The sequence below is a fragment of the Anas acuta genome, chromosome 33 (assembly GCF_963932015.1).
Source record: "Anas acuta chromosome 33, bAnaAcu1.1, whole genome shotgun sequence".
Lineage (NCBI taxonomy): Eukaryota > Metazoa > Chordata > Aves > Anseriformes > Anatidae > Anas > Anas acuta.
In genome coordinates this window covers 12,973-33,282 of record NC_089011.1, presented here as the reverse complement: position 1 = coordinate 33,282, position 20,310 = coordinate 12,973, and the positions used below count along the sequence as shown (strand labels likewise).

At 55.2% G+C, this 20,310-nt stretch overlaps 1 protein-coding gene and 3 gene segments (V, D, J or C); 3 read left to right on the top strand and 1 right to left on the bottom strand.

Moving 5' to 3' along the window:
• Positions 1–99: 99 nt before the first annotated feature.
• On the top strand, positions 100–666 carry LOC137846551 (immunoglobulin heavy variable 3-23-like). The segment is given in 2 exon segments: positions 100–189; positions 296–666. Coding segments are annotated over 2 exon segments (408 nt in total).
• Positions 667–1,910: 1,244 nt separating this feature from the next.
• On the top strand, positions 1,911–2,599 carry LOC137846544 (Ig heavy chain V region 6.96-like). The segment is given in 2 exon segments: positions 1,911–1,999; positions 2,106–2,599. Coding segments are annotated over 2 exon segments (534 nt in total).
• A 2,507-nt stretch (positions 2,600–5,106) lies between these two features.
• Positions 5,107–5,962, top strand: LOC137846576 (uncharacterized). Its single transcript, XM_068664577.1, has 2 exons — positions 5,107–5,257; positions 5,364–5,962. Exons 1-2 carry the CDS (start codon positions 5,122–5,124, stop codon positions 5,960–5,962), a joined length of 735 nt encoding a protein of 244 aa, XP_068520678.1. The 5' UTR covers positions 5,107–5,121.
• Positions 5,963–13,409: 7,447 nt separating this feature from the next.
• Positions 13,410–14,265, bottom strand: LOC137846545 (immunoglobulin heavy variable 3-23-like). The segment is given in 2 exon segments: positions 13,410–14,044; positions 14,151–14,265. Coding segments are annotated over 2 exon segments (603 nt in total).
• Positions 14,266–20,310: the final 6,045 nt, after the last annotated feature.

The following is a 20,310-nucleotide window of genomic DNA, read 5'->3' as shown; positions in this document are numbered from 1 at the left end:
GTTATAACAAAATACCTCAGTGCAATGAAATAACCCAAGGAGATGAATGCCCAATAACCCAATGAATGCCCCCTCCAGGCGCCTTCAAATACGCAGCGTCCCCACAGCACCCAGCACCCCTTCCCTTCCCCACCATGAGTCCTCGGCCTCACGCCTTCGCCCTCCTCCTCCTCCTGGCCGCCGTCCCAGGTAGGGCCCAGTCCCGCGGAGGCTGCCGGCGGCCCCGGCTCCCCACGGCCGTGCGGGGGCCCGTGCCGTGCGGCTGAGCCCACCGCTCTCTGTCCTTCCTCCCCAGGGCTGCGGGCGGCCGAGACCTTGGATGAGTCCGGAGGGGGCCTCGTGAGTCCCGGGGGGTCCCTGACCCTGGTCTGCAAGGCCTCCGGCTTCACCTTTAGCAGCTACGGCATGGGATGGATGCGACAGGCACCCGGGAAGGGGCTCGAGTGGGTCGCGGGTATTACCAGTAGTGGTAGTAGCACATACTACGCGCCGGCGGTGAAGGGACGCTTCACCATCTCCAGGAACAACGGGCAGAGCACGCTCACCCTGCAGATGAACAGCCTCAAGGCCGAAGACACCGCCACCTACTACTGCGCGAAAGGTGCTTGTAGTGGTTGTGGTGATAATGCTGGTGGTGTTGATGGCTGACAGGATTAACACCACCAACACCAGCACCAAGGTCACCAGGAGCACCAGGACCAGCAATATCGTCAGCACCAACACCGTAACCATCAGCACTTTTCGCGCAGTAGTAGGTGCCGGTGTCTTCAGCCTTGAGGTCATTCATCAGTAGGAAGAGCAGGCTCTGCCCGTTGTCCCTGGAGATGGTGAAGCGTCCCTGCACCGCCGGCAAGTACCATGTGTTCCCATCACTCCAAATAGTAGCGACGAACTCGAGCCCCTTCCCGGGTGCCTGTCGCACCCAAAACATGGTGTAGCTGCTGAAGGTGAAGCCGGAGCCCTTGCAGACCAGGGTCAGGGACCCCCCAGGACTCACGAGGCCCCCTCCGGACTCATCCAAGGTCTCGGCCGCCCGCAGCCCTGGGGAGGAAGGACAGAGAGCGGTGGGCTCAGCCTCAATAGTCCCTAACCCTGATCTGCAAGGGCTCCGGCTTCACCTTCAGCAGCTACGGCATGGGATGGATGCGACAGGCACCCGGGAAGGGCCTCGAGTGGGTCGCGACTATTTACAGCAGTGGTAGTAGCCCATGGTACGCGCCGGCGGTGAAGGGACGCTTCACCATCTCCAAGAACAACGGGCAGAGCACGGCCACCCTGCAGATGAACAGCCTCAAGGCCGAAGACACCGCCACCTACTACTGCGCGAAAGAAGCTGGTAGTGGTTGTTATGGTGGTAGTGCTGGTGGTGTTGATGGCTGACAGCATTAACATCACCAGCACCAGCACCAAGATCTCCAGGAGCACCAGCAACACCAATATCGTCAACACCAACACCAGAACCATCAGCACTTTTCGCGCAGTAGTAGGTGGCGGTGTCTTCGGCCTTGAGGTCACTCATCAGTAGGAAGAACACGCTCTGCCCGTTGTCCCTGGAGATGGTGAAGCGTCCCTTCACCGCCGGCAAGTACCATGTGCTACTACCATCGTTGTTAATAACTGCGACCACTTCGAGCCCCTTCCCGGGTGCCTGTCGCATCCATCCCATGCCCTTGCTGCTGAAGTCAAAGCCGGAGGCCTTGAAGACCAGGGTCAGGGACCCCCCGGGACTCACGAGGCCCCCTCCAGACTCATCCAAGGTCTCGGCCGCCCGCAGCCCTGGGGAGGAAGGACAGAGAGCGCTGGACTTCGTTGACTTATTACAAAATACCTCAGTGCAATGAAATAACCCAAGGAGGGTTAATCCAATTAATGCCCCCTTGGGCGCCTTCAAATACGCCCGTCCTCAGTGTCCCCACAGCACCCAGCAGCGCTTCAATCCCCACTATGAATCCTCAGCCTCACGCCTTCGCCCTCTTCCTCCTCCTGGCCGCCGTCCCAGGTAGGGACCGGTCCCGCGGAGGCTGCCGGCGGCCCCGGCTCCCCACGGCCGTGCGGGGGCCCGTGCCGTGCGGCTGAGCCCACCGCTCTCTGTCCTTCCTCCCCAGGGCTGCGGGCGGCCGCCACCTTGGATGAGTCCGGAGGGGGCCTCGTGAGTCCCGGGGGGTCCCTGACCCTGGTCTGCAAGGGCTCCGGCTTCACCTTCAGCAGCTACTACATGTGGTGGGTGCGACAGGCACCCGGGAAGGGGTTTGAGTTCGTCGCACAAATTAACCCTGGTGGTAGTTACACAGGCTACGCGTCGGCGGTGAAGGGACGCTTCACCCTCTCCAGGAACAACGGGCAGAGCACGCTCACCCTGCAGATGAACAGCCTCAAGGCCGAAGACACCGCCACCTACTACTGCGCGAAACAAGCTGGTAGTGGTGCTTGGAGTTATGCTGCTGGAACTGATCGTGCTGCTGGTGCTGCTGACATTGCTCATGGCCCAGGGAAAGGCCCCGACACAACCCACCCCGGCCACCATCAGGTTGTCCACCCGCAGCTCTTCTCACGCAGCACTGGCCTCTGGGGTCATCACTTCTGAGCCTTTTCACGCATGAAACCCTCAGGGCGTTGTTTGACTGATGTCCCCCTTGGGTTTCTGCAAGGTCTGGACCACCGCATGGCCAGGGGCCTGCTGGAGAACCCCCTGATGGAGGGGCTGCATGGGCAGAGGGTGATGGAGGTTGGCCAAGGGATGAAGGGTGGTCATGAAAACACCACCAAATGGAAGGGTGATGGTGGAGGAGACCCCAAAATGCATGTCCAAGGCCCTTCCGTGTGTTCTGCGTGGTACCAACACCAGCACCACGTGCAACACCAATACCATAAGCAGCACCAGCATAACTACTATAACCTTTCGCGCAGTAGTAGGTGGCGGTGTCTTCGGCCTTGAGGCTGTTCATCTGCAGGGTGGCCGTGCTCTGCCCGTTGTTCCTGGAGAGGGTGAAGCGTCCCTTCACCGCCGGCGCGTACTCTGTGTAACTACCACTGCTGTAAATACTCGCAACGTATTCGAGCCCCTTCCCGGGTGCCTGTCGCATCCATCCCATGTCTTTGCTGCTGAAGGTGAAGCCGGAGCCCTTGCAGACCAGGGTCAGGGACCCCCCGGGACTCACGAGGCCCCCTCCGGACTCATCCAAGGTGGCGGCCGCCCGCAGCCCTGGGGAGGAAGGACAGAGAGCGGTGGGCTCAGCCTGAGGGATCCTTGACCCTGGTCTGCAAGGGCTCCGGCTTCACCTTCAGCAGCTACGGCATGAACTGGGTGCGACAGGCACCTGGGAAGGGGCTCGAGTTCGTCGCGGGTATTACCGATAGTGGTGGTTACACAGAGTACGCGCCGGCGGTGAAGGGACGCTTCACCATCTCCAAGAACGACGGGCAGAGCACGGTCACCCTGCAGATGAACAGCCTCAAGGCCGAAGACACCGCCACCTACTACTGCGCGAGAGGTCCTAGTGGTTATATTACAGCTGCTGGTAGTGACATTGCTGGTGCTCCTGGTGCTGGTTACATTGATGCTGGTAGTGACATTAAAAATGGTCTTGGTGATGTTGACGGTCTTGGCATTGATTGTGGTGGTGGTGGTTGTGGTGGTGCTGGTCACATTGGTCATCTTGATCACCCAAATCCCTGGCATTCCACCCCAAATCATTTGCTGAACCCAACTCCTTCCATTGACCCCAAGGTACTAAATTAAGCCCAAAATTCCTGCACCAGCAGCACCAGCAGCACCAGCAGCACCATCAATCCAATCAATAGCAGTACAACCACCGCAAGAATAACTTCTCGTGCAGTAGTAGGTGGCGGTGTCTTCGGCCTTGAGGCTGTTCATCTGCAGGGTGGCCCTGCTCTGCCCGTTGTTCCTGGAGATGGTGAAGCGTCCCTTCACCGCCGGCGCGTACCATGGGTTACTCCCATCCTTGCTAATACCCGCGACCCACTCGAGCCCCTTCCCGGGCGCCTGTCGCACCCATGCCATGAGGTAGCTGCTGAAGGGGAAGCCGGAGATGTTTGGGACTACCCATGCACTGCAGCGAGCTCTGTGTTACCCCCAGTATCACAACATTTTGTTCCAAAAAATAAATTACATTCCTATTTTTGGCCATCCTTCTCCCAAATAGAAGAACGCGTTGCCTCTTATGCTTACTCTTGACCTCAGTATGGTCATGCTTTTGCCCTTTCATGGGTATTTTTGCCCCAAATACAGAGGTGTTTGGCTCTAGATTCCCTCTTTGTCCCAAACATGAGCATCTGGCTCATTTTCAGGGGCATTGTGGCCCACGATGGGGATTCTTTGCCATTTATGGATATTTTTCAACGCAAATAATACACATTTCCTACTTTTTAACACCAGTTTGAATGAAATTGGGGTGTTGATTATTATCCTGCCCATTGTCACACATATCGCAGGTATTTTTTCCTCCTTTTTCCTCTTTTTTTCCAGAATACTAGCATATTTTTAATACTTTGGGGTAATCTGAGTCCAAAAGGTGGGAATGCCTTTACACTTTTTATATAAAAATCCCCAATTTGAGAAGTTTTTGCTGAGACCTGCAGCGCTGCCCAGCCAAGCGCAGCCAGCCAGATGTTTGTGCGGGGGCTATTTCTGGGCAGAAAAACGAGTTATTTTGGTACGGCCTGAAACCTCAGCAGCTGGAGCAGCCCCAAAACATGGCTGCTTTCTGTTTTCTGAGTCCATTTTAGAGGAAATTGCAATTAAATTACTCAGCATTAATATCAAATAACCCATCCCATTAAATATTTCCATGTTATAAGTGATCAGGGATCAAGATGAAATAACTCAAAGCACCCCATGAATTAGTGCGGAGTAAAGAATTAAACAGAATAATGAAGAAATGAAACAAATGCTAGTCAAAGATCAAAATGAAATAATTCCAGAGGCACAATTAATTAGAATATGGTGGAAAATGCCCCAAAAATCAACTTTGTTGAGTTCCTTGTGTTCACCGAAGAACCGCAATGAGTACCAGTCAAGAATCAACCATGGAATAATTGAGTGCGTGCAATTAATGAGTGCGTGGTAAGGAATGCAATGAAATACCCCAAGGAGAAAACGCAATGAACGCCCACTCCTGGAACCTTCAAAAACGCCCATCAACAGCATTCCAACAGCACCCAGCACCCCTTCCCTTCCCCACCATGAGTCCTCGGCCTCACGCCTTTGCCCTCCTCCTCCTCCTGGCCGCCGTCCCAGGTAGGGCCCGGTCCCGCGGAGGCTGCCGGCGGCCCCGGCTCCCCACGGCCGTGCGGGGGCCCGTGCCGTGCGGCTGAGCCCACCGCTCTCTGTCCTTCCTCCCCAGGGCTGCGGGCGGCCGCCACCTTGGATGAGTCCGGAGGGGGCCTCGTGAGTCCCGGGGGGTCCCTGACCCTGGTCTGCAAGGCCTCCGGATACACCTTCAGCAGCTACGCCATGGACTGGGTGCGACAGGCACCTGGGAAGGGGCTCGAGTGGGTCGCGGGTATTACCGGTAGTGGTAGTTACACAAGCTACGCGTCGGCGGTGAAGGGACGCTTCACCATCTCCAGGAACAACGGGCAGAGCACGCTCACCCTGCAGATGAACAGCCTCAAGGCCGAAGACACCGCCACCTACTACTGCGCGAAAAGTGCTAGTAGTTATACTACAGCTGCTGGTAGTGACATTGCTGGTGCTCCTGGTGCTGGTTACATTGATGGTGGTGGTGACTTTAAAAATGGTCTTGGTGATGTTGACGGTCTTGGCATTGATTGTGGTGGTGATGGTGGTTTTGGTGGTGGTGGTGCTGGTCACATCGCTCATCTTGATCACCCAGATCCCTGGCATTCCACCCCAAATCATTTGCTGAACCTTCAGCAGCTACGGCATGGACTGGGTGCAACAGGCAGCCGGGAAGGGGCTCGAAGCAGTCGCGGGTATTAGCAGCGGTGGTAGTAGCACATTCTACGCGTCGGCGGTGAAGGGACGCTTCACCATCTCCAGGAACAATGGGCAGAGCACGCTTTGTGCATTAAATGTGTTCTAAACCTTGTAATTTTTATGTTTTAGCCTTTCATGACTTCTTTTGCCCCACATAATTAGGTGTTTTGTTGAAAAGTCCTTGGGCAGTATTTGCTATGTATTAGTAGTATTAGTAGTATTAGTAGTATTAGGCAGTATTAGTATGGCTGACAGTATTAGCATCACCAGCGCCGTCATAAACATCACAAAGCCCATCACCAACACCATCAGCATGACCAGTACCACAACCAGTGCCACGAGCAGCTCCAGCACCAGCAGCACCAGCAATACCTTCACCATAACCCCAACCACCACTACCAGCTTCTTTCGCGCAGTAGTAGGTGGCGGTGTCTTCGGCCTTGAGGCTGTTCATCTGCAGGGTGAGCGTGCTCTGCCCGTTGTTCCTGGAGATGGTGAAGCGTCCCTTCACCGCCGACGCGTAGCTTGTGTAACTACCACTACTGGTAATACCCGAGACCCACTCGAGCCCCTTCCCAAGTGCCTGTCGCACCCAATACATGTCGTTGCTGCTGAAGGTGAAGCCGGAGCCCTTGCAGACCAGGGTCAGGGACCCCCCAGGACTCACGAGGCCCCCTTCACACTCAGAGAACCCGAGCACTGTGCTTCCTGTCACTCAGCTCCTCCACATCTCCCTTCCCTCCACCAGCCTCTGCTGCCGTGTGGCCGTCTGGCACCACATCTCCTCTCTTCAGATCTCACAGCAGTCCTTGGATAGTCCCAAACATCTCCGGCTTCTCCCTCAGTAGCTACGCCATGATGTGGGTGCGACAGGCACCCGGGAAGGGGCTCGAGTTTGTCGCGGGTATTGAGAACGATGGTAGTCCCACATACTACGCGTCGGCGGTGAAGGGACGCTTCACCATCTCCAAAAACAACGGGCAGAGCACGCTCACCCTGCAGATGAACAGCCTCAAGGCCGAAGACACCGCCACCTACTACTGCGCGAAAGGTGCTTGTAGTGGTTGTGGTGATAATGCTGGTGGTGTTGATGGCTGACAGTATTAACACCACCAACACCAGCACCAAGGTCACCAGGAGCACCAGGACCAGCAATATCTTCAGCACCAACACCGTAACCACCAGCACTTTTCACGCAGTAGTAGGTGCCGGTGTCTTCAGCCTTGAGGTCATTCATCAGTAGGAAGAGCAGGCTCTGCCCGTTGTCCCTGGAGATGGTGAAGCGTCCCTTCACTGCCGGCAAGTACCATGTGCTACTACCATCGTTGTTAATAACTGCGACCACTTCGAGCCCCTTCCCGGGTGCCTGTCGCATCCATCCCATGCCCTTGCTGCTGAAGTCAAAGCCGGAGGCCTTGAAGACCAGGGTCAGGGACCCCCCGGGACTCACGGGTAGTGACATTTCTGGTGCTCCTGGTGCTGGTTACATTGATGCTGGTGGTGACATTAAAAATGGTCTTGGTGATCTTGACGGTCTTGGCATTGATTGTGGTGGTGCTGGTGGTGCTGGTGGTGGTGGTGGTCACATTGGTCATCTTGATCACCCAAATCCCTGGCATTCCACCCCAAATCATTTGCTGAACCCAACTCATTCCATTGACCCCAAGGTACTAAATTAAGCCCAAATTTACTGCTCCATGCCCCAAACTTGCACCAGGGAGTCCCTGATCCTGGCCTTCAAGGGCTTCGGCTTCACCTTCAGCAGCTACCACATGGGATGGGTGCAACGGGAACCCAGGAAGGGACTTGAGTACGTCGCGGTTATTCAGAGCGATGGTAGCACATGGCACGACCCCGTTACGAGCAGTAGTAGCAGACCAACACGCAGGCAGAGCTGGGATGAGTTGTGTTGGGACCTTGCCATGGGCTGTGGATGAGACCAGCAGCACCAGCAGCACAAGCAGCACCAGCAACAGCATCCATCCAACCAATACCAGTACAACCAGTACGAGCATAACTTCTCGCGCAGTAGTAGGTGGCGGTGTCTTCGGCCTTGAGACTGTTCATCTGCAGGGTGAGCGTGCTCTGCCCGTTGTTCCTGGAGATGGTGAAGCGTCCCTTCACCGCCGGCGCGTAGTTTGTGTAACTACCACTGCTAATACCCGCGACGAACTCGAGCCCCTTCCCGGGTGCCTGTCGCACCCACTCCATGTCGTAGCTGCTGAAGGTGTATCCGGAGCCCTTGCAGACCAGGGTCAGGGACCCCCCGGGACTCACGAGGCCCCCTCCGGACTCATCCAAGGTCTTGGCTGCCCGCAGCCCTGGGGAGGAAGGACAGAGAGCGGTGGGCTCAGCTTGGGGGGTCCCTGACCCTGGTCTGCAAGGCCTCCGGATACACCTTCAGCAGCTACCACATTTAATGGCTGCGACGGGCATGCAGGAAGGGACTTGAGTACATCGCGGGTATTCAGAGTGATGGTAGCACATGGCACGAACCCGTTATGAGCAGTGGTAGCACAGCCTTCCCCCCGGGTGGTGTTGGGATGAGTTCTGTTGGGACCTTGCCATGGGCCGTGCATGAAACCAGCAGCACCAGCAGCACCAGCAGCACCATCAATCCAATCAATACCAGTACAACCAGTGCAGGCATAACTTCTCGTGCAGTAGTAGGTGGCGGTGTCTTCGGCCTTGAGGCTGTTCATCTGCAGGGTGGCCGTGCTCTGCCCATTGTTCCTGGAGATGGTGAAGCGTCCCTTCACCGCCGGCGCGTAGCTTGTGCCACTACCATCGCTGTTAATAGCTGCGATACTTTCAAGCCCCTTCCCGGGTGCCTGTCGCATCCATCCCATGCTGTAGCTGCTGAAGGTGTATCCGGAGCCCTTGCAGACCAGGGTCAGGGACCCCCCGGGACTCACGAGGCCCCCTCCGGACTCATCCAAGGTCTCGGCGGCCCACAGCCCTGGGGAGGAAGGACAGAGAGCGGTGGGCTCAGCCTGGGGGGTCCCTGACCCTGGTCTGCAAGGGCTCCGGCTTCACCTTCAGCAGCTACCCCATGTTTTGGGTGCAACGTGCACCCGGGAAGGGGCCCAAATACATCCTAAACTTTCGGAAGGGTGGTAGTGACACAAGGTACGCGTCGGCGGATCAGGGACACTTGGTCTCCAGGAGCTCCTGGTACAGGACGGCCACCCTGCAGATGAACAGCCTCAAGGCCGAAGACACCGCCACCTACTACTGGGCTAGGAGTTTGCTGCTAGTGCTTGGATCAGTGCTCGTGCTGATGGTATTGATGACTGACTATATTGACCTCACGAAGGTCATGATGAACAACGCAAAGACCCTCACCAACATCATCATAATGACCAGACACCAGAAAGAAATCACCAGCACCACCACCAGCACCATAAATGATTAAACCACCAAGGATTATACTAACAGCACCCCAACCACCGAAAGCACTTTTCGCGCAGTAGTAGGTGGCGGTGTCTTCGGCCTTGAGGCTGTTCATCTGCAGGGTGAGCGTGCTCTGCCCGTTGTTCCTGGAGATGGTGAAGCGTCCCTTCACCGCCGACGCGTAGTATGTGCTACCATAGCTGTCAATACCCGCGAGCCACTCGAGCGCCTTCCCGGGTGCCTGTCGCACCCACTCCATGTGGTAGCTGCTGAAGGTGAAGCCGGAGGCCTTGCAGACCAGGGTCAGGGACTACCCAGGCTGAGCCCACCGCTCTCTGTCCTTCCTCCCCAGGGCTGCGGGCGGCTGAGACCTTGGATGAGTCCGGAGGGGGCCTCGTGAGTCCCGGGGGGTCCCTGACCCTGGTCTGCAAGGGCTCCGGATACACCTTCGGCAGCTACACCATGGAGTGGTTGCGACAGGCACCAGGGAAGGCACTTGAGTGGGTCGCGACTATTAACCCTGGTGGTAGCACATACTACGCGCCGGCGGTGAAGGGACGCTTCACCATCTCCAGGAACGACGGGCAGAGCACGGCCACCCTGCAGATGAACAGCCTCAAGGCCGAAGACACCGCCACCTACTACTGCGCGAGAAGTTATGCTTGCGGTGGTTGTACTGCTATTGATTGGATTGATGGTGCTGCTGGTGCTGCTGGTGCTGCTGGTGCTGCTGGTGCTGCTAGCCTCATCCACGGCCCATGGCAAGGTCCCAACAGAACTCATCCCAGCTCTGCCTGCGTGTAGGTCTGCTACAACTGGTCATAATGGGTTTGTCCCATGTGCTACCATCGCTCTGAATACCCGCGATGTACTCAAGTTCCTTCCTGGGTGCCCGTCACACCCAATACATCCAGTAGCTGCTGAAGGTGAAGCCGGAGCCCTTGCAGACCAGGGTCAGGGACCCCCCCAGGTCTCATGAGGCCCCCTCCGGACTCATCCAACATCACAGCCACCTGCAGTCCTAGGGAGGACTGCCATCCATCACCCTGAGAATTTCATGGGTGAAAACGCTCAAGAGCAATGACCCCAGAGCCCAGTGCTGCGTGAGAAGAGCTGTGGGTGGAGAACCCGCTGGTGGCCGGCGTGAGTTGTGTCGGGGCCTTTCCCTGGGCCATGAGCAATGTCAGCAGCACCAGCAGCACCACCAATCTCACCAGGATGAGCACAACTACCACTACCACTGTAAGTATCTTTCGCGCAGTAGTAGGTGGCGGTGTCTTCGGCCTTGAGGCTGTTCATCTGCAGGGTGAGCGTGCTCTGCCCGTTGTTCCTGGAGATGGTGAAGCGTCCCTTCACCGCCGACGCGTAGTAAGTGCTACTACCACCGCTGTTAATAACTGCGATACTTTCAAGCCCCTTCCCGGGTGCCTGTCGGATCCATCCCATGCCCTTGCTGCTGAAGTCAAAGCTGGAGCCCTTGCAGACCAGGGTCAGGGACCCCCCAGGACTCACGAGGCCCCCTTCACACTCAGAGAACCCGAGCACTGTGCTTCCTGTCACTCAGCTCCTCCACACCTCCCTTCCCTCCTCCAGGCTCTGCTGCCGTGTGGCCGTCTGGCACCACATCTCCTCTCTTCAGATCTCACAGCAGTCCTTGGATAGTCCCAAACATCTCCGGCTTCTCCTTCAGCAGCTACGCCATGATGTGGGTGCGACAGGCACCAGGGAAGGGGCTCGAAGAGGTCGCAGCATTAGGAACGATGGTAGTAGCACATGGTACGCGTCAGCGGTGAAGGGACGCTTCACCATCTCCAGGAACAACGGGCAGAGCACGGCCACCCTGCAGATGAACAGCCTCAAGGCCGAAGACACCGCCACCTACTACTGCACGAGAAGTTATAACGGGATTGGATGTGCTGCTGGTGGTTGGACTGGTGGTGCTGCTGGTGCTGCTGGTGCTGCTGGTGCGGGAAATTTGGGCTTAATTTAGTACCTTGGGGTCAATGGAATGAGTTGGGTTCAGCAAATGATTTGGGGTGGAATGCCAGGGATTTGGGTGATCAAGATGAGCGATGTGACCACCACCACCACCAGCACCAGCACCACCACCACCACCACCACCACAATCAATGCCAAGGCCGTCAACATCACCAAGACCATTTTTAATGTCACCACCACCATCAATGTAACCAGCACCAGGAGCACCAGCAATGTCACTACCAGCAGCTGTAGTAGAACCACTAGGACCTCTCGCGCAGTAGTAGGTGGTGGTGTCTTCGGCCTTGAGGCTGTTCATCTGCAGGGTGGCCGTGCTCTGCCCGTTGTTCCTGGAGATGGTGAAGCGTCCCTTCACCGCCGGCGCGTAGTTTGTGTAACTACCATCATCGTCAATATCCGCGACGTATTCGAGCCCCTTCCCGGGTGCCTGTCGCATCCATCCCATGCCCTTGCTGCTGAAGTCGAAGCCGGAGGCCTTGCAGACCAGGGTCAGGGACCCCCCGGGACTCACGAGGCCCCCTCCGGACTCATCCAAGGTGGCGGCCGCCCGCAGTCCTGGGGAGGAAGGACAGAGAGCGGTGGGCTCAGCCTGGGGGGTCCCTGACCCTGGTCTGCAAGGGCTCCGGCTTCACCTTCAGCAGCTGGGGCATGGGATGGATCCGACAGGCACCCGGGAAGGCGCTCGAGTTCGTCGCGAGTATTAACAGCGGTGGTAGTAGCACTTACTACGCGCCGGCGGTGAAGGGACGCTTCACCATCTCCAGGAACAACGGGCAGAGCACGGCCACCCTGCAGATGAACAGCCTCAAGGCCGAAGACACCGCCACCTACTACTGCGCGAAAGAAGCTGGTAGTGGTGGTTGGGGTTATGGTGAAGGTATTGCTGGTGCTGCTGGTGCTGGAGCTGCTCGTGGCACTGGTTGTGGTACTGGTCATGCTGATGGTGTTGGTGATGGGCTTTGTGATATTTATGACGGCGCTGGTGATGCTAATACTGTCAGCTATACTAATACTGCCTAATACTACTAATACTACTAATACTACTAATACATAGCAAATACTGCCCAAGGACTTTTCAACAAAACACCTAATTATGTGGGGCAAAAGAAGTCATGAAAGGCTAAAACATAAAAATTACAAGGTTTAGAACACATTTAATGCACAAAGCGTGCTCTGCCCATTGTTCCTGGAGATGGTGAAGCGTCCCTTCACCGCCGACGCGTAGAATGTGCTACTACCACCGCTGCTAATACCCGCGACTGCTTCGAGCCCCTTCCCGGCTGCCTGTTGCACCCAGTCCATGGCGTAGCTGCTGAAGGTTCAGCAAATGATTTGGGGTGGAATGCCAGGGATCTGGGTGATCAAGATGAGCGATGTGACCAGCACCACCACCACCAAAACCACCATCACCACCACAATCAATGCCAAGACCGTCAACATCACCAAGACCATTTTTAAAGTCACCACCACCATCAATGTAACCAGCACCAGGAGCACCAGCAATGTCACTACCAGCAGCTGTAGTATAACTACTAGCACTTTTCGCGCAGTAGTAGGTGGCGGTGTCTTCGGCCTTGAGGCTGTTCATCTGCAGGGTGAGCGTGCTCTGCCCGTTGTTCCTGGAGATGGTGAAGCGTCCCTTCACCGCCGACGCGTAGCTTGTGTAACTACCACTACTGGTAATACCCGAGACCCACTCGAGCCCCTTCCCAAGTGCCTGTCGCACCCAATACATGTCGTTGCTGCTGAAGGTGAAGCCGGAGCCCTTGCAGACCAGGGTCAGGGACCCCCCAGGACTCACGAGGCCCCCTTCACACTCAGAGAACCCGAGCACTGTGCTTCCTGTCACTCAGCTCCTCCACATCTCCCTTCCCTCCACCAGCCTCTGCTGCCGTGTGGCCGTCTGGCACCACATCTCCTCTCTTCAGATCTCACAGCAGTCCTTGGATAGTCCCAAACATCTCCGGCTTCTCCTTCAGCAGCTACGCCATGATGTGGGTGCGACAGGCACCTGGGAAGGCGCTCGAGTGGGTCGCGGGTATTAGCTATGATGGTAGTTTCACAAGCTACGCGCCGGCGGTGAAGGGACGCTTCACCATCTCCAGGAACAACGGGCAGAGCACGCTCACCCTGCAGATGAACAGCCTCAAGGCCGAAGACACCGCCACCTACTACTGCGCGAAAAGTTATGGTGCTGGTTGGAGTGGTGGTAGTGCTGGTGGTGTTGATGGCTGCCAATATTATCATCACCAAGGCCATCATAAACATCACAAACACCATCACCAACACCATCAGCATGACCAGTACCACAACCAGTGTCATCAGCAGCTCCAGCATCAGCAGCACCAGCAATACCTTCACCATAACCCCAACCACCACCACCAGCTTCTTTCGCGCAGTAGTAGGTGGCGGTGTCTTCGGCCTTGAGGCTGTTCATCTGCAGGGTGAGCGTGCTCTGCCCATTGTCCCTGGAGATGGTGAAGCGTCCCTCCACCGCCGGCGCGTAGCCTGTCCAACCACCACCAGTGCTAATAGCACCGACGTATTCGAGCCCCTTCCCGGGTGCCTGTCGCACCCACTGCATGCCCCAGCTGCTGAAGGTGAAGCCGGAGGCCTTGCAGACCAGGGTCAGGGACCCCCCGGGACTCACGAGGCCCCCTCCGGACTCATCCAAGGTCTCGGCCGCCCGCAGCCCTGGGGAGGAAGGACAGAGAGCGGTGGGCTCAGCCGCACGGCACGGGCCCCCGCACGGCCGTGGGGAGCCGGGGCCGCCGGCAGCCTCCGCGGGACCGGGCCCTACCTGGGACGGCGGCCAGGAGGAGGAGGAGGGCGAAGGCGTGAGGCCGAGGACTCATGGTGGGGAAGGGAAGGGGTGCTGGGTGCTGTGGGGACGCTGCGTATTTGAAGGCGCCCAAGGGGGCATTAATTGGGTTAACCCTCCTTGGGTTATTTCATTGCACTGAGTAAATGCGTAATAAGTCAACGGAGCCCACCGCTCTCTGTCCTTCCTCCCCAGGGCTGTGGGCGGCCGAGACCTTGGATGAGTCCGGAGGGGGCCTCGTGAGTCCCGGGGGGTCCCTGACCCTGGTCTGCAAGGGCTCCGGATACACCTTCAGCAGCAACGCCATGGCATGGATCCGACAGGCACCCGGGAAGGGGCTCGAATACGTCGCCCAAATTGGCTACAGTGGTAGTGGCACACACTACGCACCAGCGGTTGAGGGACGCTTCACCATCTCCAGAAACGACGGGCAGAGCACGGTCACCCTGCAGATGAACAGCCTCAAGGCCGAAGACACCGCCACCTACTACTGCACGAGAAGTTATTCTTGCGGTGGTTGTACTGCTATTGATTGGATTGATGGTGCTGCTGGTGCTGCTGGTGCTGCTGGTCTCATCCACAGCCCATGGCAAGGTCCCAACACAACTCATCCCAGCTCTGCCTGCGTGTAGGTCTGCTACTACTGCTCGTAACGGGGTCGTGCCATGTGCTACCATCGCTCTGAATACCCGCGACGTACTCAAGTCCCTTCCTGGGTTCCCGTTGCACCCATCCCATGTGGTAGCTGCTGAAGGAGAAGCCGGAGCCCTTGAAAGCCAGGATCAGGGACCACCAGGGGCAAGTTTGGGGCATGGAGCGGGAAATTTGGGCTTAATTTAGTACCTTGGGGTCAATGGAAGGAGTCAGGTTCAGCTAATGATTTGGGGTGGAATGCCAGGGATTTGGGTGATCAAGATGAGCGATGTGACCAGCACCACCACAACCACCACCAGCACCACCACAATCAATGCCAAGACCGTCAACATCACCAAGACCATTTTTAATGTCACCACCAGCATCGATGTAACCAGCACCAGGAGCACCAGCAATGTCACTACCAGCAGCTGTAGTATAACTACTAGCACTTTTCACGCAGTAGTAGGTGGCGGTGTCTTCGGCCTTGAGGCTGTTCATCTGCAGGGTGACCGTGCTCTGCCCGTTGTTCCTGGAGATGGTGAAGCGTCCCTTCACCGCCGGCGCGTACCATGTGCTACTACCATCGTTCCTAATAGCTGCGACCTCTTCAAGCCCCTTCCCGGGTGCCTGTCGGATCCATCCCATGTTGTAGCTGCTGAAGGTGAAGCCGGAGGCCTTGCAGACCAGGGTCAGGGACCCCCCGGGACTCATGAGGCCCCCTCTGGACTCATCCAACGTCATGGCCGCCCGCAGTCCTGGGGAGGAAGGACAGAGAGCGGTGGGCTCCGTTGACTTATTATGAAATAGCTCAGGGCAATGAAATATCTCATGAAGAAGACGTGATGAATGCTGCCTTTGGCGCCTTCAAATACGAAGTGTCCGCACAGCACCCAGCACTCCTTCCCTTCCCTACCATGAGTCCTCGGCCTCACGCCTTCGCCCTCCTCCTCCTCCTGGCCGCCGTCCCAGGTAGGGCCCGGTCCCGCGGAGGCTGCCGGCGGCCCCGGCTCCCCACGGCCGTGCGGGGGCCCGTGCCGTGCGGCTGAGCCCACCGCTCTCTGTCCTTCCTCCCCAGGGCTGCGGGCGGCCGCCACCTTGGATGAGTCCGGAGGGGGCCTCATGAGTCCCGGGGGTCCCTGACCCTGGTCTGCAAGGGCTCCGGATACACCTTCAGTGACTACAGCATGAGATGGGTGCGACAGGCACCCGGGAAGGGGCTCGAATACGTCGCTGCTATTAGCACTGGTGGTGGTTGGACAGGCTACGCGCCGGCGGTGCAGGGACGCTTCACCATCTCCAGGGACAACGGGCAGAGCACGCTCACCCTGCAGATGAACAGCCTCAAGGCCGAAGACACCGCCACCTACTACTGCGCGAAAAGTGCTAGTGGTTATTGGAGTGCTGATTGTGCTCGTGTGTTGATGGCTGACAATATTAGCATCACCTGGAGCATTATGATCATCACAAAGACCATCACCAACACCATCACCATCAGCATGACCAGTACCACTACCAGTGTCATCAGCAGCTCCAGCACCAGCAGCACCATCAATCCTAGCAGCATAACCACAACCACTACCAGCACATTTTGCGCAGTAGTAGGTGGCGGTGTCTTCGGCCTTGAGGCTGTTCATCTGCAGGGTGGCCGTGCTCTGCCCGTCGTTCCTGGAGATGGTGAAGCGTCCCTTCACCGCCGGCGCGTAGGCTGTGCTACCACCACTGCTGCTAATTTCTGCGACGTACTCGAGCCCCTTCCCGGGTGCCTGTCGCATCCATCCCATGCTGTAGCTGCTGAAGGTGAAGCCGGAGCCCTTGCAGACCAGGGTCAGGGACCCCCGGGACTCACGAGGCCCCCTCCGGACTCATCCAAGGTCTCGGCCGCCCGCAGCCCTGGGGAGGAAGGACAGAGAGCGGTGGGCTCAGCCTCAATAGTCCCTGACCCTGGTCTGCAAGGGCTCCGGCTTCACCTTCAGCAGCAACGACATGTATTGGGTGCGACAGGCACCCGGGAAGGGGCTCGAGTTTGTCGCGCGTATTAGCTATGATGGTAGTTTCACAAACTACGCGCCAGCGGTGAAGGGACGCTTCACCATCTCCAGGAACGACGGGCAGAGCACGGCCACCCTGCAGATGAACAGCCTCAAGGCCGAAGACACCGCCACCTACTACTGCGCGAAATGTTATAGCAGTGGTTGTGGTGCTGGTGCTAATGGGATTGATGATGGTGCTGGTGCTGCTGGCTTAGTGCACGGCGCAGGGAAAGGCCCCAACACAACTCATCCCGGTTACCAGCAGGTTCTCCAACCACAGGTCTCATGAGCACCATCAATATTGACAGCACCATGGTCATCATCATGAAGGGCAACAACACCAAGATCTCACACATTGACAACACCACCAGCACCATCAGGAGCCTGACCACCACAACAGTCTTTCGCGCAGTAGTAGGTGGCGGTGTCTTCGGCCTTGAGGCTGTTCATCTGCAGGGTGACCGTGCTCTGCCCGTTGTTCCTAGAGATGGTGAAGCGTCCCTTCACCGCCGGCGCGTACTCTGTGTAACCACCACTACCGGTAATACCCGCGACGAACTCGAGCCCCTTCCCTGGTGCCTGTCGCACCCAGTTCATGCCGTAGTAGCTGAAGGTGAAGTCGGAGGCCTTGCAGGCCCAGGTCAAGGATCCCCCAGGCTGAGCCCATCGCTCTCTGTCCTTCCTCCCCAGGGCTGCGGGCAGCCGCCACCTTGGATGAGTCCGGAGGGGGCCTCGTGAGTCCCGGGGGGTCCCTGACCCTGGTCTGCAAGGCCTCCGGCTTCACCTTCAGCAGCAACTACATGTATTGGGTGCGACAGGCACCTGGGAAGGGGCTCAAAGAGGTCGCAGCTATTAACAGCTATGGTGGTGGCACATACTACGCATCGGCGGTGAAGGGACGCTTCACCATCTCCAGGAACAACGGGCAGAGCACGGCCACCCTGCAGATGAACAGCCTCAAGGCCGAAGACACCGCCACCTACTACTGCGCGAAAGCTGCTAGTAGTTATGGTGGTGGTGCTCCTGGTAGTATTGATGGTGCTGCTGCTGCTGGAGCTGCTGGTGACACTGGTTGTGGTACTGGTCATGCTGATGGTGTTGGTGCTGGTCTTTGTGATATTTATGATGGTCCTGGTGACTCTAATATTTTCAGCCATTAACACTACCAGCTCTACCACCACCCCAAGCACTACCAGCACCACCTGTCGCGCAGTAGTAGGTGGCGGTGTCTTCGGCCTTGAGGCTGTTCATCTGCAGGGTGACCGTGCTCTGCCCGTTGTTCCTAGAGATGGTGAAGCGTCCCTTCACCGCTGGCGTGTAGTAAGTGCTACTACCACCGCTGTTAATACTCGCGACTGCTTCGAGCCCCTTCCCGGGTGCCTGTCACACCCATCCCATGCCGTAGCTGCTGAAGGTGAAGCCGGAGCCCTTGCAGACCAGGGTCAGGGACCCCCTGGTGCAAGTTTGGGGCATGGAGCAGTAAATTTGGGCTTAATTTAGTACCTTGGGGTCAGTGGAATGAGTTGGGTTCAGCAAATGATTTGGGGTGGAATGCCAGGGATTTGGGTGATCAAGATGACCAATGTGACCACCACCACCACCACCAGCACCACCACAATCAATGGCCCAGTGTAGCCAAATTTTGGCAGATTCAACCCATTCTGCGATGGGTGCTGCAAGAAAGAACCGTAAAGGGCCGAAATTTGCGTGTATTTTGTCAAAAATGTCTCCAAAGCAAAGATATTTCCATATTTGCCCCAAAACTCAAGATATGGGCCCAAAGTCATGGATATTAGTGAAGGGAGTTTGGGCTCGGAGTAGGGATTTTGGGCTCAATAATGGGAATTTGGGATTGGAGAAGGGAATTTGGGCTGAGTAAATGGGAATTGTGTTGAATGGAGGGAATTTGGGCTCAATGGAGGGAATTTGGGCTCAGAGAAGGGAATTTGGGTTCAGTAAAAGGAGTTTGGGTTCAAATAAGGGAATTTAGGCTCAGAGAATGGAATTTGGGTTCAGTGAAGGGAATTTGGGCTCAAATAAGGCAATTTAGGCTCAGAGAAGGGAATTTAGGTTCAGTGAAGGGAATTTGGGCTCAAATACGGGAATTTGGGCTCGGAGTAGGGATTTGGGGTCAATAATGGGAGTTTGGGCTCAGTGAAGGGAATTTGGGATTGGAGAAGGGAATTTGGGTTCAGTGAAAGGAATTTGGGCTCAAATAAGGGAATTTAGGCTCAGAGAAGGGAATTTGGGTTCAGTGGAGGGAATTTGGGCTCAAATAAGGGAATTTAGGCTGAGAGAAAGGAATTTGGGCTCAAATAAGGGAATTTAGGCTCAGAGAAGGGAATTTGGGCTCAGTGGAGGGAATTTGGGGTTCAATGAAGGGAATTTGGGGTTCAGTGAAGGGAATTTGGGCTCAGCGGAGGGAATTTGGGCTCAATGGAGGGAATTTAGGTTCAGTGAAGAGAATATAGGTTTAATGAAGGGGATTTGGGTTTAATTAAGAGAATTTGGGTTCAATGAAGAGAATTTGGGTTTAATGAAGAGAATTTGGGTTGAATGAAGACAATTTGGGCTCCCAGGTCAGGGAACCCCCCAGCTGCCCCAAAAACCTACGGCCACCCCAGCACCACCCTTCAAAGCTCCCCTCATTTGCATAATTAAAGCCCCGCCCCTCTCATTTGCATGCAGCGTAGGTTCGTGCTGATTTGCATATGCAAATGAGGCCCTGCCGCCCCGCCTCCGGCACAGCAGGTGCGTGTCAGGGTTGACTTGGCAGCCAGACGGGGTTAATTATAAACGTGGTTAATTAAAAACATAAGCAAGAATCCTAATTAAATATAATTAAATATAATTAATATATATATAGTATATATTTCATATAGAATGTTAAATATATATAATTAATCGTATATAATTAATAATATATAATTTATGATATATTTAATTTTATATATTTATATATAAATTATATATATTAATTTAATTATTAATAAAAATTAAAATTAATAAAAAAATATTAATTTAATATTATAATATAAATATCATAATAAAAATCGATGTATTTAATTAAAAGTGTTAATTTATGTGTACACTTAATTAGCAACACCTGGAATTATCAACAATTAAAACATTTCTAATTATTTATAATTATAAAATAATTATAAATCTAATTAATCAAATAATCTAATCAAATCTAATCAAATAATCTAATTAATATATTAATTAATTAATATATTATTTATTTTTATATTAATAAATTTATTATTTAAATATATTAGTTAATTAATTATATTAATATCACTTAATTAATATATTCGAGTATAAATATAATCTTATTATAAAAATACTCATAAATATATTTAATTAATTAATAAATATATTTAATTATATAAGTTACATTTAATTACGATTAATTACAACTACTTTTAATTACAACTACTTTTAATTACAACTACTTTTAATTCAAAAGTGCC

Coding starts and splice junctions, on each gene's coding strand:
- LOC137846576 (XM_068664577.1), top strand. CDS start 5,122: ATGAACGCCCACTCCTGGAACCTTCAAAAACGCCCATCAACAGCATTC. Junction 5,258..5,363: donor CCTCCTGGCCGCCGTCCCAG/GTAGGGCCCGGT, acceptor CTTCCTCCCCAG/GGCTGCGGGCGGCCGCCACC.